This window comes from Ceratotherium simum, chromosome 1 (assembly GCF_057802395.1).
Source record: "Ceratotherium simum simum isolate JZ-2026a chromosome 1, ASM5780239v1, whole genome shotgun sequence".
Classification (NCBI taxonomy): domain Eukaryota; kingdom Metazoa; phylum Chordata; class Mammalia; order Perissodactyla; family Rhinocerotidae; genus Ceratotherium; species Ceratotherium simum.
In genome coordinates this window covers 65,868,220-65,888,817 of record NC_141900.1, presented here as the reverse complement: position 1 = coordinate 65,888,817, position 20,598 = coordinate 65,868,220, and the positions used below count along the sequence as shown (strand labels likewise).

The 20,598-nt window shown below is 38.9% G+C and overlaps 1 protein-coding gene across 2 annotated transcripts in view; it reads right to left on the bottom strand.

Moving 5' to 3' along the window:
- Positions 1–20,598, bottom strand: part of NPSR1 (neuropeptide S receptor 1) — a 156,001-nt gene that overhangs the window by 22,991 nt on the left and 112,412 nt on the right. Inside the window, exons 4-5 of one of the 2 annotated variants that reach the window (XM_004418834.2) lie at positions 9,881–9,974; positions 4,414–4,615 (exon numbers count right to left, since the gene is read on the bottom strand). In XM_004418834.2, the coding sequence (XP_004418891.2) occupies positions 4,414–4,615; positions 9,881–9,974 (296 nt within the window). The remainder of the gene's footprint in view (positions 1–4,413; positions 4,616–9,880; positions 9,975–20,598) is intronic. The other variant, XM_014784483.2, reaches the window with a different exon arrangement.

The following is a 20,598-nucleotide window of genomic DNA, read 5'->3' as shown; positions in this document are numbered from 1 at the left end:
TGGTCAACCAAAAATTATGCCAAGCCCTTAATGGAAATTATCTCATTTAATGTCTCCAACAACTTTATAGGGTTGATGCTAGTATTACTTCCATTTTCTAGAAGAGAAGACTTCAATTTTGAGAGATTCAGTGACTTGCCTGAGTTTAGATAGCTGGAGAATGGCAGAGATGTGCCATAGCCTGGTGCTTCTGACTTCAAAGGCTAATTAACCAGCATATGATGCTGTCTCACAGCAGGGAGGGTATACAGGTTCCTTTGGGGAATGTATTTGGGCTACAGGGACTCACAAGCATATCTGTGTGTTGGGCTCAGGGAAATGCGAAGGCAAAACCAACTTTTGGGGGAAAATGTAGGAGTAGATTGATACTTAAGAAACTAAGAAAAACTTAAAAGTCCTGATATATACTGTCCATTGGTATCAGGTTCAACGGGCTCCCAGGACAGAGAAAGTCAAAGGGACACCCTTAGTAACTCATTTGGTACCACTGAATTAACTGAGATTTCCTAAAGGTCAGAGTTCACTCTGATGACTTCAGTAGTTCAGATAAATTCACTGATGTCTAGAACCAGCAAGTATGGACAGTTGGGTATCAGTCAGGATGCTTTTTGTAGCAAGCTACAGAAAACTCCCAACTCAAACTGCAATTAGAATATTCCTCATCTTCCATAATTGCAACTTCAAAGTGTCAAAGGTGAACCTCAGAAACCTGGGTTCCTTCCATCCCTTTCTCTTTTCTTTTCAGTGTAGGTGTCCTCCTCAGTCAGGCTGCATCAGTTCCAGTTGTCAATCCAGAGAGAGCAATGTCTAGAAGAAGATGAGAAGGCATCCTTCCCTGGACTTTTTTTCTAAGAATGGGGACATCTTTTCCAAAAGCTCTTCAGAAGACACTCCCTCACATCTCATTGGTTAGAATTGGATCACGGGGCCATTCCTGAGCCATTCACATGCTGAGGGTAGGGGTTGCCATGAGTAGCTTAGAGTGGAATGGATATTGGAAATTTAATCACAAACATCTACCATAACCTAGCGAACTAGTAAGAATTGCTTTTTCAAAAGACATAACTATTGCCACCCCTCAGGTAACAATATATAGGATGTCACTTCCTTCAGACGTGAGGGGTCATCTCCTTGGCCTTGGACGTCGTGCCCATGGACAGTGCTGGCCAGGCCTTGGGGTCCTCTGACCCACCACGGCCTTGCACTCCATAAGGCTGTACCAACCTCAGCATGGGGCTTTTCCAGTCTGATCCCCATTCCCCAAGCAAAATAAATCCGTATTTTTTATAACACAAATCAATGGTCTATGGCGAATGTGCTTTTTTCCACTTATTCCTTTGCAATTGTCGGCCACGGATCTCTTATGCCTCTACCTTTATCTCACACAGATAAAAATGATAGGAGAATGAGAAATCAATTAGATAGCAAGAAAATAACCGCAGCTAAGGTAAAGCAATTACACCAGGGCTAATAACCTCCCCAGCAAGAGTTAGACAGTAATGTCAAGTGAATTTGGAAACAACGGCAGTTGTGTTGACCTGGAAAAATAATGTATTGCCTTTATTATCAGTCACTATGGTTTCAAGTCCTGGGAGCCTGATTTAGTTGATGACAGAACAGCTAAATCTTTATTCATATGCAGCTCTCAGGAGAGTGTGCCACAGACAACACAACTCCTATTTTATACATTGCCGATCAATTTGGTAAAGATATATACATATATATAGCATGCATTAGGAACAGTGAAGATGAGGTACAGTTAATAAAGTGAGTGAACACCTTATTCCAGCTGTTTCTTTTGTCTAGTTACGCTTGTAATTAAGAGTTTAACATTTTCTAAAAGAGCCACAAGCAACAGAATCAAGCTCAGAGGGCAAAGTGTGGTTAAAAAAGAAAGAAAGAAAGAAAAAAAAAGGAGTTAAACCTTAGCTCTGAGAGATGAAATTGTAGCTACTTATCCCAGGAACTAGCCGGAAAACAAGTTCCTCACAAAATTCTACCTGGTCCTGGTCTTGGTTCAAGAAGGGAGGAGGAGCTGATAGAGGTAGAGGATGCCGTGGCCCCCAGAGAGAAGCTCTTTCTTCAGCAGGAGCCTGACTACGGAAGAGTAAAGGTAATGACTGAGCAGGTAGGACACGCTTCAGAGATGCTCAAGGACTGAGGGAGGTCATTCTGAATTTCCATAGCTCTGCCATGGCTGGAAGCAAGGAGCAAGGAGCAGGAGTTAAGGAGGCCTTAGTTTGATGAGCGCTGAGTGAAACTGGCTTTTGAAATCATGCCTTTTAATCATCAAATTATACTTTGCTTTTTCCAAGTACACTAAATAATGCACAAGTTGGGCTGTAGGCAAGTCTGAGGAGAATACCTCGTGGGAAGAAGCAGCTCGAATTAACGGGGGAAATTTCGGACAGTAAAAGAGCCACATGATGGATCTGGCCAGGCAGCACATCATGAGCCGTGTGGTTCACGCACTGTATCCGCCCTGCTGAGCAGGAGTCTTGACTGATTTCGTGAGTTGATGGGAACTCAACCAGCAGAGAAGCAAGGACACGCGCTGCCACTGAAATCCATGCGTCAGTTGCCTGAGCTGCTTCCTTCCAAATGCTTTCTGACCGCTGTGACTAGCTGCTCTCCTCTTCCCTGTGCCCCTCTAACACTGCTATGACTTTTTTTTAATTTGTTGTCTAAATAACCTTCATCTTTCCTTCAAGTTTCCTCCCAAGTTCAACTTGGTGGGGAAGAGGGCAGTACGTTAAAATAAAACGTAGATGCTAATTTGTGGATTCACAGAGATGACTGGACACCTCCAGTCTCAGCAAGGCTGCTGGGCCGGTTATGGGGATCGCTCTGCTCCTGTCCACTTGACTTCTGATGGAGAGCAAGTCACGTGGCTTTTTTTAGCCTTATATCTACTCTTGTGAAAAATTCAGGGGCTGGACTATGTGGTGGATAGCATTTCTCCAGCTTTAGTATCTTATGAGAATAAAGATGAGCAATGAACAAGAACAAATAATTCCCACAACGTCAGAGAACACTTGAAAAATACCTAAGCACTTAATAATCAAAGAAAGGCAGATTGAAAAAATGAGATACATTTTTAACTTCTAGGTTTGGCAAAGATTTAATAAAGAAATGGTATCACCTTCCATTGGGTCAGCAAAGGAAAAATCAGAGTTCTTGTTTGCGCTTGTTGGCAGGAATACACATTTTCTAGAGGGCAGTTTATAAATATGCATCAAAAGTCTTAAACATTGTCTTTGATCTAGCAATTCTACTAGAGTGAATTCTGAGGAAATAATCAGAGACCCATGAATAATTTTAAGTACAAAGATTTTTATCACAACATCATTTATACCATCAAATACCAAAGGCTGATCTTCCTTCACCCACGACAAATTATGTGACACATCATGGTAGGCTTGGGGATGCCGAAAAAGTGCCAGGTCAGCACGGCCCACGTACACACTCAACATGCCAGATTGTCTCCTGCAATCCCCCAGCCCATCCACCCTGGCTGAAAGCCACCCTTTCAGAGGTGATCCTGCCATGCGACCAAGTGAGACCCTTCCTTGTCCAGGTGGTTGTGGTCTTCTCTGCAGAAAGACCATCTTTGGCCCACCGTTGGCTGCAGGACAGAAAGAACATCCTATGGCTTGGTTGCTAACGCCCTTCACAACTAAGCCTCACCCCACCCAGAAAGAGCTTATTGCCAACTTCCCCACTGGCACTGCCAGCCTGTCCTTCCCTGTCGCCACACTCACTCTGACCTCCGGTCACCAGGAAACCTGCTTTGTCTCCACATTCCCCTTCTTCTATCTGAATCCTTCCGTCCTTCAATGGTGGCCTCCGAGAAGTGTTCCCTGCCATTACCTGACCTCACCGTGCACACTCTCTAGCATATTTTTCGCATGTACTGCATATTTTGTTTAGTTTTGTTTCAAGTACGTCTATTTTTTCAATTATACTATAAGATTTCTGAAACTGGTACTGGGTCTTATATTTGAAAAGGCTGCATAATACAGGAGAAAGAACAGTGTATGAAATGAGACAAATCAACGTTTAAATACTGTGTGATGTTGGGTAAGTTACTTAACTTCTCTGAACTTGAGTTTTATCATTCCTAAAATGGGGACAATAGTATATTTCATCTAATTGTAGTGTGGTTAATGGGATAACTGTTAGCCATTTAGTACAATGCCTGCTTCATAGTACATACTCAGAAAATGTTAGTTTCCTCCTGATTCCTCCACTTTGGAGGAGTTGGATTTAGCATACAGTGGCTTTAGATAAAATCTTGTGGCCTGGTCAGTTCCCCCAACGACACTAGAAACAATGAGTGACCTGTAGGGGAGGAGAGCAGCAGTTGGCAACCCAGGAAAGCCCGTGTGTGGGTCTGGCCTGCTGGCCTCTTACCTGATGATCGTCAGAGGGATGAAGTACACCAGGAAGGCCACGATGGTCATGTACGGGGTCCAGTAGGAGTCGTCAGGCCACAGGGCCCAGCACTGCATTTCGCCGTTGGGGAGTTTCCTTTTCCCAAATATGATCAGGGTGGGAATGGAGAACAGGAAAGAGAGGCCCCAGGCAATCACGATGAGGACCTTGGCTTGCCTTTCTGCTCAAAGAAAAGACAGGGATGCCTGGGCATCTGGAAACATCCTTTGGGAGCACACTTGGAGTCTAGTGTAGAAAAGGATCACCATGAGAGAGGAACTCTGGACCTCTCAGAGCCTGTTTCCTCATGTGTAAACGGGATAATAGGACCTGCATCTAGGCTGATGCAAGGACTGGAGAGAATGCTTGCACAGAAGCTGGTACCCTGCCTGGCATAAAGTCCATGCCCCCCAACTTCTACTTCCCTTCTTCTGACTTGAAATGTTGAGGCATCCATTCCTGTAGTATCAGGGACCTCAGCTTGTTCTATATACATCTGATAGGTTGCTGTGCAAATATGTGTCTCTGGTTACTCTGTTGATCCTCAAAGGCAGGGAAGCAGCCTTGGTCGGTCTGGCATCCTTCTGTTGTACCATAGTGGCACCACCCAGAAATAGTTTAAATTTTGATAATGCATTCATATATAACGTATAGATTACATATATAAAGATGAGATAACAATATACACGCTACTTTTAACCTAATTATTTTCTCTGCAAAAATATTATGACCATCTTTCCAAGTCAAGAAATCTACGTCTATTCAAGTGGCATTCAGACTTTTTCAGGCAGTAAAAGCCTTTCTTCGAATATAATTTTATCTTGAGCCCAGTACAGGAAGCCCTGGTAGCTGAGGTTGAAGCTGGATGATAGGTAGAACCTTCCAGACCTGCCCTAGAGCAGTTCCACAAAATGAGCCCTCGGGGGTCAGTGTGTGAAGTGCAATTTGAAAGGCATTGATAAAAGAATATTTTTTCCATGGTTACACCAAACTCCAATTTTATCAATAGCCTGTTACTAAGTATTTAAATTGTTTCCAATTATTTTTTATTATAAATAATTCATATATATTTCTTTGCACTGCTTATTCTCTCAGGATGCACTCTTAGAAACAGAAGATTTTGGTAAATATTGTTAAATTTGCCCCAAAAGTATCCACAATTTTTAGGCTTCTATAAGAAGTGTACGGAAGTTCCCATTTACTTATATTATCTCAACCCTGAGAGGACTCTTCCTCTTAATCTTGCTATCTGGTTGGTAAGGTTCCTTATCCGAATGTTTAATCTTGCAATTCCTAAGTTAGTAGTCAGGAAGAGCGTTTCTATATATTGTCCACTCTTTTGAATTTTTTTGTTTCTTAACAATTTGTTCATGTCCTTCGCCCACTTTTTCAATTGGTACATCCTTATTTCTTGGCCCGAGTTCTTTATAAGGATATTTGCCCTTTGTCTGTTACATACAAATATTTTCTATTTGTCGTTTTGCTTTTTAAGTATATTTACAATGTTTATTATTTGCATAAAGAATTTTGAAATGTTTATGTAGTAAAAAGTCTATTTCCCTTATTGTTTCTGCTTTTGGTGTTATTCCTAGACAGATCTTTCCCTCACCAAAATTATAAAAGTTTTATCCATATGCATACCCGTCCGTGTTTAAAATTTTTACATCTTCAACCCAACTGGAATTTACTCTGTAATTACCTGCGACAAGGGGTGATCTAATATTTTTTTAAATGGCTAGACAGCTATTCTAACACCATGTACTGACTAATTCATTCTTTTCTAACCGATTTGATATTCCATATACTTTACATAGGTTACTCTGGTTCCAGTATTATATTGTTCTAATTATCAAAGTTTTATATTTTAATATCTGGCACTGCAGATCTCTCTTCATGATTAATTGATGTTTTCCTAATTATTCTCACATTTATTTTTTCCTGAAGAGCCTGAAACTTGTCAGCTACTCTGGAGTTGCCGGCTAAGGAAACTACCACTTCAGTAAAGAGCAGTACAATGTGGCCTCCCCATCTCCTCTCCTTCCTCTGGTTTAGTTGTCATTGCCTTGTGCCCGCTCAACCGCGTGGGACTCTCGCCCGGCTTCCTCCTGCTCCATTCTACCCGGGAGAGCTCTGCGGCCCCGTGAGAAATCTCCTTCTCCCTAGTTCCCTTAGCTCAGTCTCATAAACCCTTAACCCTGCCCCTTACAGCTGCCCTTAAATTCCCATGAGCTGCAGCACCAAGATGACTCTAGTGTAGGGTTCCCTGGATCCTCTCATGCCCTGTTCTCACCAACTACCTCACCCTATAACTGTGCCTATAACCTTTGCAGCTTCCTACAAGCCACACAGCTTTCCGAGGGGGCTTGGCATTCATGTTAAATCTGCTTCCTGTGTGCTGGGAATTCCTTGAGGTTTCTGGTATTTGGATGGCTTCTTTCCTTGGCTCCCAACCCAGCTATAGGTCTCCCTCTATTTGTATTTTTCTTCTATAACTTCAGCTGGGATTGGACAGAGGAAGGAAAAATGGCTAATGTCTGTTTCCAAGCTTTCATTTCCCAGAAGCTACTGGAGATGATTATTTTCCAAGTGCCCCGCATTGAGCCTCTATTAATTTTGTGGTGATGAAATAAATTGCTTTACATCTTTAAATGAGCACTATAATATTCATTGCTGCCTTTTTTGTTCGTAATATTGCACAGTGTCTCCCAGAACTAGTCATATTGCCCATGAGCCAAACAGTTGATTTTTTTTACCTAACGAATATGAAGAGACATATAACTGACCATGTTTCCCTCTTGGCTACAGATCCCAAAGCCTCTACCTCCAGCAAGTGTCCTGGGACACTCTTCACATGTTTTCTTTCTTTTTTTTTTTTGTGAGGAAGATCAGCCCTGAGCTAACATCTGATGCCAATCTTCCTCTTTTTGCTGAGGAAGATTGGGCCTGGACTAACATCCGTGCCCATCTTCCTCTACTTTACATGGGACACCGCCACTGCATGGCCTGACAAGTGGTGCATCTGTCTGCGCCTAGGATCCGAACCTGTGAATCCCAGGCCACCGAAGTGGAGTGCGTGCACTTAACCACTACGCCACCTGGCTGGCCCCTTCACATGCTTTCTTATGCCTATTTTCCCTTCACTCCTATTTCTTCCCCTTGAAATACTCCGATGTAGCTGTCTTTTTGTACACTACATTCAACCCTTCCTGGAGCCTGGTGGGCGTAAATAAATAGAAGGATGGAAAAATGTATCACACCTTTGCATACATATATCATAAAATGTGTCTCCTGTTTCCCCTCATCTTGCTCTCTGCCTTCTTCCCAACCATAATCACTAGGGCATGATAGTACCCAGGAGGCTTTGTTCTGGTCACACACCTTCCATACACACATAAAAAACCTAGGAAAAGCCTAAGACAGTGTTGTAAACTCTATTTTTCAATTACTTTTAATCACACACAACACATCGATATGTTTCTGGCATGAAAATTGCCTTCTTGCAAGTAAGTCCCTGTGGTCACCACCGCTAGTCCAACTCCTATCCCTAGCAGTGAGGACAAGTTGGTGTGTGTCCTTACAGGCAATTGCTTATTATTCTGGGACCTCCCTTTTTCTTGCATCCTCTCCTTCTGTTTTTCTCTTTCTCTCCTTGTACACAGTATCTAGCATGGTTTTGGGTTTTCTTTACATTAATGTTATTATACTGCATGGATTATTGTATATGTTGTTTTTATCACTCAAAATGTGATGTAGATATTTTCATGTCAATGTACATTACTTCCCATGGTTCTACCAGCTCCTCATTGAGAAGGAGGATATGCAGTAGTCAAGGGCACCCAAGCTAGACCCAGAACATCTGGGTTCAAATCCTGCCCCTTGCACCTACTAGCTGTGTGACCTTGGACAAGTTACTTTAGCTCTCTGAATTGTAATTGCTCAGACTGTAAGATGCAGATAATAATAGAACCTACCTCACAGAGCTGTTGTGAGGATTACAGTATTTAACATATGTAAAGATGTTAGAATTATGAATGGCACACAATACGCAATCAATAAACCTAAGCAACTGTAACCTATGTAGGATAGTTAGCCATTCCCCCACTGAGGGACATCAAGGTTAGCACTGAATTCCTGCTATTCTAAGTAATGCTATAATACACCACATATGTGTATACATGCACATATGTGGGTGTTTCTTCAGAGAAGACGTCAAGAAGTAGAATTTCTATGTCAAAAGCAGCACATTTTATATTTTAATTAGATATTGTCAACTTGCCATTCAAATTATCTGTGTCAATACTATCTCGTGTATTTAATAGCAGCTGATGACATTAATTCTACTTAATTCTAAAGTTCTTCTTGCTCTATTAATTTTGCTTCCTTAGGTGTAAATTCTGCAGAATCGTGTTTTAAATGGTATTATCTATTTTCCACAGTTTGGCTTTGTCACATTTTTTGTATTTGATTGCACTTCATCTTCGCAATCAAGATTTCATACTAGGTTCTTCATTTTATCAGTTTTCACAGCCTGCTTGGGAGAGTGTAGTACAGGTCCCTAAACGTTGGGTTCTTACGTGGTTATGGAGGAGAGTGGGCTCTGCTTGCGGACAGAGTAATGGACAATTAGTCCTGTGACTAGGTACCCACAATCCCTCCAGGGCATCATTGTTTCTCAGGCCCATTCTGTCTTCAAATCCAGCATCCCCACTACTTGGAAGCAGAGACCTCCATCCCAGCTGTCCGTCTGGGAAGGGGGAGGATGGCAGGAAAGGGGAAATGCTGTGATTAACCATCCTCGTTGTGTTCCAGGAATCACCCTGCCAGTTTCCTTGAGTCCTTCTTGCTCTGGGCACTCACCTGATCCCTTGAGGAAGTGCTCCCAACACTCCTCCTGCATTGCTGCAGCATCATCTGTGGGTATTGTGGGCTATGTGATTTCAGCCTTCCCTCTGACCCATCTGCTTCCTTCTTTCAGGAATTCCTCACTATCTCTGGATCAAGAAGGATTTTCCTCATTTCCAGTATGATTATCAATTAAAAACATCTTTCCAATTATTTCTATGGCTTGGGGGTAAGGAGGGCAATGTTCTTGTTTCTGGAGGATGAACAAGTTGAAGTGGGAGTGTTCACTTTTTGGACAGGTATGCGTGTCAACACTGCTCTAAAGGAAAAAGCTGGAGGCATCAGTGTCCAGGTGAATGACCAGCAAACCACCTTCCCTGGTAGTTCTTGACCATCCATGGGAACCATCAGCATTTTCCTGGGCATCCAAACTTTCCTTTCTATACCTTTGTGGACAATCAGATCCATGAGGTGGGGAAGGAGGTGGAGGAGGAGAAGGAAGGGGGAGGAAGAGAAGCACTGGTAAGAGAACACTAGTGAAAACAATCCCACCCTCCCCCAAGGATGATTCCTCACAGAATAGCACCTGGTGAAGCCAGCTCACCTCCCTGCAGGAACTTCATGGGGTAGACGATGGCGTGGTATCTGTCTATGCTGAGGGACACCAGGACATAGGTAGAGGCATAGAGCAGCACAACCTGAAGGCAGAAATGAGAGGAGGGGAGTTTATAGAGGTGAGGGAATGCATATCAAGAAAGAAGAGCATTTTGTGCTGTTTAGAGACCTGAGCACTGAACCAAGGGAGGGGTGAGGTTTGTGTTAGGGAGGGGAATGACCGACTCTCTGTGTCAGGAAGCAGATTGAGGTTCTTGGTGTTGGAATTTGCGCCACTAGCGGTGACAGGTGAGAAGGCTTCCAGCTCTCACTTGCTCATTCATTTGTTTGGCTTCTGGAAGACTCCATATTTCAGGATCAGGCCCTCTTGACATTTGCATGGTACATTTGTTTGTAATTGACTTTTAAAGCTAAATTAATTTTCTCTGCCACAATTAACATTCCAGAATAATTAGAAACAAAAGTTCATTTGCCTTTTATTACTGTGAGTTGTTGAGAGATGGAAAGGATCTGGTTTCAGGGAGCCCATGTGCTGTGTTGAAACACTTATCATCATCTACGCTGGCCCCCTCAGAGCCCTCCTTCTTGGTGTACTTCTCTAGCAGAGCTAGTCACTAGTCAGTTCTCGGGTCTCCTCTTCCTCATTCGCAACTTCTCTTTTATTAACCTGACCCATGCCCTTAAATTGTCTTGTGTTAATTACAGCGTGTTTGCATACTTTGCAGAGAAGGAAACTGGGCTATAATAGGTTAATATATTGTATATGAAGAGCACACTCAAAATGTAACTAAATGAAATACCTCTGGAAGGATGGTCAGGTGGCAAATTTAACTTTGAGCCTCATTTCTACCAAGAGTCCAGCTATATCATTGCTTCATAACTTTTGTGTCAAATCCAGAGCGGGTAGAAGAGTAACTTGAAGACTGAAGTCTAAGGGGAAGTATCTGAATTTATTCTAAAGCAAAATAGAAAAAACATCCCTTTGACAATAATTTTGTCCTGAATTTGTACCTTTTTGTTCTTTCCCTGGCTCAGACAAATAGCAATCAACTGCATTGTTGTTCTTTATTATTTTTATATCTGTAACACTACCACAAATGCATCCCAGCACTAATGTTGTGGAAGGTGTCTCAGGGAGGGGGTTCTAAGGACTGATTAGAGATTGAAGGCTCCTCTGAGGGATATAAGAAGAAATTCTCCTCCTGCTAAAAAGGTGATATATAGACAGAAAAAAAAATGATGGCCAAATTAACAACAACAACAAAAAATCAGACAACCGTCTAGAGAAAACTGGGATTTCTATGTGTGATCCATGAATTCAGAATTGATAAGGTTGGCCACACACAGTTGAAGAGATGGCATCAGAGAAGGATGGGAGCTTCAAGGGACAGGACCCTATGAGGTGCAATGTCTCTGCGAGAAGCTCATCCGAATCTCGGCCACCTGCGGCTGACACAAGTTCAGAATCTGGAGCAGGAGGAAAGGCACAAGGAACTGTGCCCAGAGGAGCAGGCAACATTAATAAAAAGCTCTACTTTGAGACACAGTCAACAGGAGTATTTAATTTCAGGGGTCTTCAAACATCTAGGCAGGGTAAAAAAAAATACAGTAAAGGTTACCTGAAAGAAACGCGCCTCAAATTGTCACGCCTCTTTTTCACAAAAATAAATGCTAGAAAACAGTATAAAAACATATTCAGAGGTTTTTTTTGTGTGTGTGAAGGAGATCGGCCCTAAGCTAACATTCGATGCCAATCCTCCTCTTTTTGCCGAGGAAGATTGCCCCTGGACTAACATCCGTGCCTATCTTTCTCTACTTTATATGGGATGCCGCCACAGCATGGCTTGCCAAGCAGTGAGGCGGTGCCCTCCAGGGATCCAAACCTGAGAACCCCCGGCAGAAGGGGAACACGCGCACTTAACCAGTGTGCCACCGGGCAGGCCCCACATGTTCAGAGTTTTGAAAAGAAAATTACGATCCAAGAATTTTGTAAATATCATTTCTGTGCCAAGGTACAGAATAATTTTCTTAGATATATAAGAAGGAAGAAAACATATCATCACATACTCTTCCTGAAAAAAATCTTCCTTGAGGAAATATTTCTGTGGATTGAGAATTGTTTCAATCCTAAGTCAATCAATTGAGAATTAGGAACTCAAGAAGAGGGGAAGGGGATAGATTGGTAACAGCTATGGTAACCAATAAGTCAGAATAACACAAAATGTTTACAAAATAACTATGAATATAGTTAAGAAACATTTCAGGGAAAAAATCTGGGGAGTTGAGTGAGGTGAGAGAGTAAAAAGAAGGAAATCATGTTAAATTTCCATTTAGACATTTTAGACAATTTGTTTTTTTCTTTTTTTGTGAGGAGGATCGGCCCTGAGCTAACATCTGCCAATCCTCCTCTTTTTTTTTTTTTTTTTTTTTTTTTTGCTGAGTAAGACTGGCCCTGGGCTAACATCCATGCCTATCTTCCTCCACGTTATACGGGATGCTGCCGAAGCATAGCCTGACAAGTGGTGCGTGGGTGCGCGCCTGGGATCTGAACTGGCAAACCTCGGCCGCCGCAACGGAGTGCGCGCACTTAACCACTTGCGCCACTGGGCCGACCCCTGTTGTTTTGTACTTTGATAGAAATATTAAATTTAAAAATTAAAGGTAAGCTCCGAAAGAGTGAAATAAAAAGGGAGAAAAAAGAAGGTATTAGTTTCCCATGGCAACTGTAACAAATTACCGCAAGACACATTGTGGTCTTTTAATGTCGTGGAGGATAAAGAAACTGTTACATTCAATAATGGAATATTATTCAGCAATAAAACAAAAAGAGCTATCAAGCCATGAAAAGTCATGGATGAATCTAAAACGCAAAATTACACATTGTGGTAATTTAAACCAGAAATGTTTGTGGTTTAAAATAACAAACTTATTCTCTCACAGTTCTGGAGACCAGAAGTCTGAAATCAATTATACTGAGTCAAAATTAAGGTGTTGGCAGGGCCACCCTCCTTCCAGAGGCTCCAGGGGAGACTCTATCTCTTGCTCTTCCAGCTTCAGGTGGCTGCCCATGTTCCTTGACTTGTGGCCGCCTCAATCCCACCTCCAAGTCCATGGTTATAATGCCTTCTCCTCTTCTGTGTGTCAAATCTCCCTCTGGCTCCCTCTTATAAGGAAGGATATGTATGATTGCATTTGGACCCACCCGGATAATCCAGAATAATCTCCTTATTTCAGAATCCTTAACTTAATCACACCTGCAAAATCCTTTTTTGCCATATAAGATAACATACATAGGTTTCAGGGATTAGGATTTGGATATCTTTTGGGGCCATTTTTCAGCCTACCATAATTAATAACCAAATAAAAAAGAAAAAAGAAATAGGAAAATAATTTAACACATAAAGATTAAAATAAAGTGACTGAAATAACACCAAACAATATTTGTCACAATAAATATAAATGGCTTAAGCTCCTTCACTAAAACAAACACGATTTACAAAACCCCTCCCCAAATCCAACTGTACACTGTTTAGAAACGAAACCTCTAAAACCAAATGGTTATCAAAGTTTAAATATATAGTGATGGTGAAAGGTGTATCAAGCAACTAAAAACTAGAAGACAGCATTCATTACAATACTGCTATTAGACAACTTAAATTCAAAGCAAATAGCAGTACTTGGGATAAAGTAATTATATTGATAAAAGATACAATACAAATGGCCGTAGAATATTCTTATACATAACAATTAACATAACACTAAATATATATAACTAAAATGTTCAAAGTTTTACAGAGGAAAAAAGTACAATAATACCTAGATAGAAAAAATTAAACTTTAAGAATAATACACATTATTGAAAATATCTAGATGACATTTCAAAAATTGGTCATATATTGAACTACCAAGGAAAAAAAACCCTCAATAGATTCCAAAAAGTGGAACTTATGCAATTCACATGTTTAAAGCAAGCAATAAAAGCTGAAATTAGTATCATTTTTTTTTTTTAAGTACGGCTTGGAAATTTAAACACCCTTCTAATTAACTTGAGTCAAGAAGGAAATCAAAGTACAATTATAGTCAATTCATAAATGTCAACAATGAAAATTCTACACATCAACAACATACGGGATGCCATTTGGAGAACAGATGGCAGCTTAAGGACATATGTCTGAATTCTCACTACCCCACCCCTCAATTCTGACAAAAATGACCTAGGAAATATGAAACCAAAGAAATCTTGCAGAGAAGTGAAACTTAAATACAGCAAACTTAGAGAATTTTCACTTAGAAAAATGCCAGATTGGATTCATATTCATTTAAAGGAGGATTCTTGGACTGACTTAAAAAAATTAATAAAATTTATTTATAGAACAATTTTAGATTTACAGAAAAAATTGAGCAGATAGTACAGAGAGTTCCCATATTACTCCCGCCCCACACACTTGACCTTATTATTAACATCTTCCATTAGTGTCGCTCATTTGTTAAAATCGATGAATCAATATTGATAAATTATTATTAACTGAAGTCCGTGGTTTATGTTAAGGTTCACTCTTTGTTCTGTACCGTTTAATGGATTTTGACAATTGCATAATGTCATGTATGCACCATTACAGTATCATACAGAAAAGTTTCACTGTCTTAAAAATCCCCTGTGCTTTATCTGTTCAAATCCCTCCAAATTCCTGGCAACATGATCTTTTTACTGTCTCCATAGTTTTGCCTTTTCCAGAATGTCAGATAGTTGGAATCATACAGTATATAGTCTTTTCAGACTGGCTTCTTCACACTTAGCTATATTCATTTAAGATTCCTCCACGACTTTTCATGGCTTGATAGGTCATTTTGCTTTATCGCTGAATAATTTCCCTTATTGAATATAACACAGTTTATTTATCCTCCATATCTTTTTGTGGCTTGATAGCAAATTTTGTTTTATTGCTGAATAATATTTCATTGTATGGATATACCAGAGTTTATCTTTCCATTTAGCTTTTGAGGAACATCTTGCTTCCAGTTTTCAGCAATTATAAATACAACTGCTATAAACATTCTTGTGCAGGTTTTTGTGTGAACATGAGTTGTCATCTCAGTTGGGTAAATGCCTAGGAGCACAATTGCTAGACTGTATGGTAAGAGTATGTTCACTTTTATAAGAAACTGCCAAACTGTCTTCTGAAGTGGCTGTACTGTTTTGCATTCTCACAAGGAATGAAGGAGAGTTTCCATTGTTACACAGCCTCAGTAGCTGAGGATGAAATACTAGTTTTCGATTGTCACTTTTTTGAATTTTAGCTATTCTAATAGGTGTGTAGTGGTATCTCATTGGTGTTTTAATTTGCAATTCCCTAATGTCATATAACATTAGTTGAGCTTTTTTGCATATGCTTGTTTGCCATCTGTATATCATCTTTGGTGGTGTCTGTTCAGATTTTTTGCCCATTTTTAAGTGAGTTGTTTTCTTGTTGTTGAGTTTTAAGAGTTCTTTGTATATTTTGGATACAAATCCTTTATCAAATATGTGTTTTGCAAACATTTTTACCATTCTTTGCCTTGTCTTTTCCTTCTCTTAGTAGTGTCTCTTGCATAGAAGGTGTTTTTAATTTTCAGGAAGTCTCACTTTTAAATTTTTTCTGTCATTGATTGTGCTTTTGGTGTTGTATCCAAACAGTTATTGAGAAACCCAAAGTCCCCTAGGTTTTATCTTATGTTATCTTCTAGTAGTTTTATAGCATTGCATAGTTCATTCAGGTCTATGATCCATATTGAGTTAGTTTTTGTGAAAGGTGTTAGATCTGTGGTTAGATTCTTTTTTTTTTTTTTCTTATGTGGATGTCCAATTACTCCGGCAGCATTTCTTGAACAGACTATCCTTTCTCTGTTGAGTTGCCTTTGCTCCTTTGTCAAAGATCAGTTGACTGTGTTGGTGTGCATGTGTTTCTAGGCTCTCTATTCAGTCCCTTTGATCTATTTGTCTGTTCTTTTGCCAATATCATGCTGTCTTGATTACTGTGTTAGTCCTTTAAACTGCTTCTTCTTCTTTGGCATTGTGTTGGCTATTCTGCGTCTTTTGCCTGTCCATATATACTTTAGAGTTTGTCTATACCTAGAAAGTAACTTGGTGGGATTTTGATTGGGATTGTGTTGAATTTATAAATCACATTTGGCAGAATTGACATCTTAACAATACTGAGTCTTCCTATCTATGATCATGGAATATCTATCCACTTATTTAGATATTATTTGATTTCTTTCATCAGAGTGTTATAGTTTTCTTCATATTGATCTTGTACATATTTTGTTAGATTTATACCTAAGTATTTCATTTTTTGGTGCTAACATGAATGGCATTGTGTTTTTAATTTTAAATTCAAAATCTTCATTGCTGGTATATAAAAAAAGCAATTGACTATTATACTAATCTTCATTTACTCCTTTGATGCTCTTCCTTTCTTTAAATAGATATGAGTTTATGTAACAATGTAAAAGAGTGAATCTCAGAAAACTCCAAAGCAAGAGAAAATTCTGCTCTAATTTTTATTATTTAAAAAAATTCTACTTGCTTTAGATTTACATTGGTCTTCTTTCTCTAGTTTCCTAAGGTGGAAGATTAGATTATTGATTTTAGATCTTTTTTCTTTTCTAATATAAGCATTCAATGCTATAAATTTCCCTCAATACTTCTCTTACTGCATCCTACAGGTTATGTTATATTTTCATTTTTTCTTTAACCCATAAGTTACTTAGAAGTGTGTTGTTTAATCTCTAAATATTTTGAGATTTTCAAGCTATCCTTCTGTTACAGATTCTTAATTTAATTTCATTGTGATCTGAGAGCCACACACTCAGAAATTTGTGTGATTTCTATTCTTTTACATTGTTAAGGTGTGCTTTTGGCCCAGTATGTAATTTCTCTTGGTGAATGTTTCATGTGAGTTTGATAAGAATATGTATTCTCCTTTGTTAGATGAAGTATTGTATAAATCAGATCAATTTGATTGATAATTCAGTTTACTTCAACTGATAGCTGTTTAGTTCAACTATATCCCCCCTACTAACATTACTGTCATTCAATTCACTTATCCATACTCTATAATCACCCAATATTGTGTTGCTATTATTACATTTAACAGTTGTCTATAGATCATTTAAGAATAAGAAAAATAAAAGATTTTATTTTACCTTCATTTATTTTTCTCTGATGCTCATCCTTTCTTTATACGAATATGAGTTTAAGACTTGTATAATTTTGCACTCCACTCTCTTCATGCCTGCATGGTTTCTGACCATGCAAAGTAGGTCAGGTAATTTTTATTATTTTTTTTAATAAGTGAAGTGTTTTATTTACCCCTCTAACTTCTTTCAGAATTTTCTCTTTGTCTTTGGTTTTCTGTTTGAATACGACGTATTTAGGAGTAGATTTTTCTGGTATTTATCTTGCTTTAGAGTTCTCTAAGATTCCTGGATCTGTTGCTTGGTGTCTGTCATTAATTTTGGAAAATTTTCATCCATTATTACGTCAAATACTTTTCCTGCTCCTTTCTTTCATCTCCTTCTGGTGTTTCCATCACATGTTTGTTACATGTTTTGTAATTTTCCCACAGTTCTTGGATATTTCATTCCTTTTTTTTTGATAGGCATTATTTTTTAGAGCAGTTTTAAGTTCACAGCAAAACTGAGTGGAGGTACAGAGATTTCCTGCAAGCCCACAGCCCTCAGATATGCACAGCCTCCCTTATTATCAAAATCCCACCCAGGAGTGGTACACTTGTTACAATCAATAAATCTTCATTGATACATCATTATCACTCAAAGTCTACAGTTTGCATTCAGGTTCACTCTTGGTGTTGTACATTCTCTAGGTATTGACAAATATGTAATTGCATGTATCCACCACTAGAGTGTCGTATAGAGTAGTTTCACTGTCCTAAAAATCCTCTGTCCCCCTTTACCACTGGCAACCACTGATCCTTTTACTGTCTCCATATTTTGCCTTTTCCAGAATTCCATATAATTGGAATCATACAGTATGTAGCCTTCTCAGATTGGCTTCTTTCACTTAATAATATGCATTAAGATTCCTCCATGTCTTTTCATGGCTTGATGACTCATTTTTTTTTTTTTAGTGCTGAATAATATTCCATTGTCTGGATATACCACAGTTTATTTATCCGTTCACCTATGGACGGCCATCTCAGTTGCTTCTAAGTTTTGGCAATTATGCATAAAGCTGTTATAAACGCTTGTGTACAGGCTTCTGTGTGGACATAAGTTTTCTACTAATTTGGGTAAATACAGAGAAGCACAATTGCTGGACTGTATGTTCAGTTTTGTAAAAAATTGCCAAACTATGTTCCAAAGTGGCTGTACTAGTTTACATTCCTACCAGCAATGAATGAGAGTTCCCGTTGCTCCACAGCCTCAGCAGCATTTGGTGTTGTCAGTGTCCTGGTTGCTGTCCAGTCTAACAGTTGTGTATTGGTATCTCATTGTTGTTTCAATTTGCAATTGCCTAATGATATATGATGTTGAACATCTTTTCATACGCTTTTTGCGACATGTACATCTTCTCTAGTGAGGTGCCTGTTCATGTCTTTGGCACATTTTTTCATCAGTTTGCTTCTTTTCTTATTGTTGAGTTTTAAGAGTTCTTTGTATATTTTGGATAACAGTCCTTTATCAGATATGTCTTTTGCAAATATTTTCTCCCAATTTGTGGTTTGTCTTTTCATTCTCTTAACAGTGTATTAGGCAGAAGGTTTTAATTTTAATGAAGTACAGCTTATTAATTCTTTATTTCATGGATCATGCCTTTGGCGTTGTATCTAAAAAGTTGTTGCTATACCAAGGTCATCTAGATTTTCTCTCAGTTAATTTACAGAAATTTTTACAGTTTTGTGTTTTATGTTTAGGTCTGTAATCCATTTTGAATTAATTTTTTTGATGGATATAAGGTCTGTGTCTGAATTCCTTTTTTTGCAGGTGAAGTCCAGTTGTTCCAGCACTATTTGTTGAAAAGTCTATCTTTACTCCACTGTATTGCCTTTGTTCTATTGCCCAAGACCAGTTGACTATATTTATGTAGGTCTATTTTGGGGCTTGCTGGTCTGTTCCATTGATCTATTTATCTATTCTTTGGCCCATACAACTCTGTCTTGATTACTATAGCTTTATAGTAAGTCTTGAAGTCAGGTATTGTCAGTCTTCTAACTTTGTTCTTCTCCTTCAATATTGTGTTGGATATTCTGTGTCTCTTGCCTCTCCACATAAACTTTAGAATTAGTTTGTCAATGTTTGCAAAATAACTTGCTGGGATTTTTATTGAGATTGTGTTGAATCTATAGATCAAGTTGAGAAGAACTGACTTCTTGATAATATTGAGTCTTCCTACACATCACCATGGAATACTCTCCATTTATTTAGTTCTCTTTGATTTCTTTCATCAGAATTTTGTAAATTTTCTCACATAGATCTTGTACGTATTTTTTAAGATTTATACATAAGTATTTAATTTTTGTGGGAGGGGCTAATATAAATGGTATTATGTTTTTAATTTCAAACTCCACTTGTTCATTTTTGGTATATAGGAAAGTGATTGACTTTCCTATATCCTGCAACCTTGCTATAGTCACTTATTAGTTCCAGAATTTTTTTTTGTAGATTTTTTGCATTTTCTTTGGATTTTCTGTGTAGACAATCATATCTTCTGTGAAAAAAGACAATTTTATTTATTCTTTCCCATTCAGTATAGCTATTATTTTCTTTTCTTGTCTTATTGCATCAGCTAGGACTTCCACTACAATGTTGAAAAGTAGTGATGAGAAGGCATTCTTGCCTTGTTCTTGATCTTATCAGGAAATCTTCTAGGTTCACCATTAAATAACATGTTAGCTGTATATTTTTTGTAGATGATCTTGATTAAGTTGAAGAAGTTTCCTTCTATTCTTAGTTTGCTGAGAGTTTTTTAAAAAATCATGAATGGGTGTTGTCTAGTGTCCTTTCATTTCAGCTTGAAAGACTCCTTTTAGAATTTCTTATAGGGAAGATGTGCTAGTAACAAATTCTCTCAGTTTTTGTTTATCTGGGAATGTCTTAATTTCTCCTTTCATTTTTTTTATTTTTTAATTTTTTTATTATTACCTTTTTCTGTGAGGAAGATCAGCCCTGAGCTAACATTCATGCCAGTCCTCCTCTTTTTGCTGAGGAAGACCGGCTCTGAGCTAACATCTATTGCCAATCCTCCTCCTTTTTTTTCCCCAAAGCCCCAGTAGATAGTTGTATATCATAGTTGCACATCCTTCTAGTTGTTGTATGTGGGACATGGCCTCAGCATGGCCAGAGAAGTGGTGCGTCGGTGCACGCCGGGGATCCAAACCTGGGCCGCCAGTAGCGGAGGGCACGCACTTAACCGCTAAGCCACGGGGCCGGCCCCCCTCCTTTCATTTTGAAGAAGTTTACTGGATATAAAATTCTTGTGTTTTCTTTTCCTTTCATCACTTTAAATATATTATCCAATTCCCTATGGGCTTCTATGCTTTCTAATGAGAAATTAGCTGATCTTATTGAGGGACTCTTGTACATGATGAGTTGCTTTTCTCTTGCTGTTTACAAGATTCTTTCCTTCTCTATGTCTTCAAAGTTTGATTATGATGTATTTAGGTGTGGATTTCTTTAAGTTTATCCTATTTTGAATTTATTGAGCTT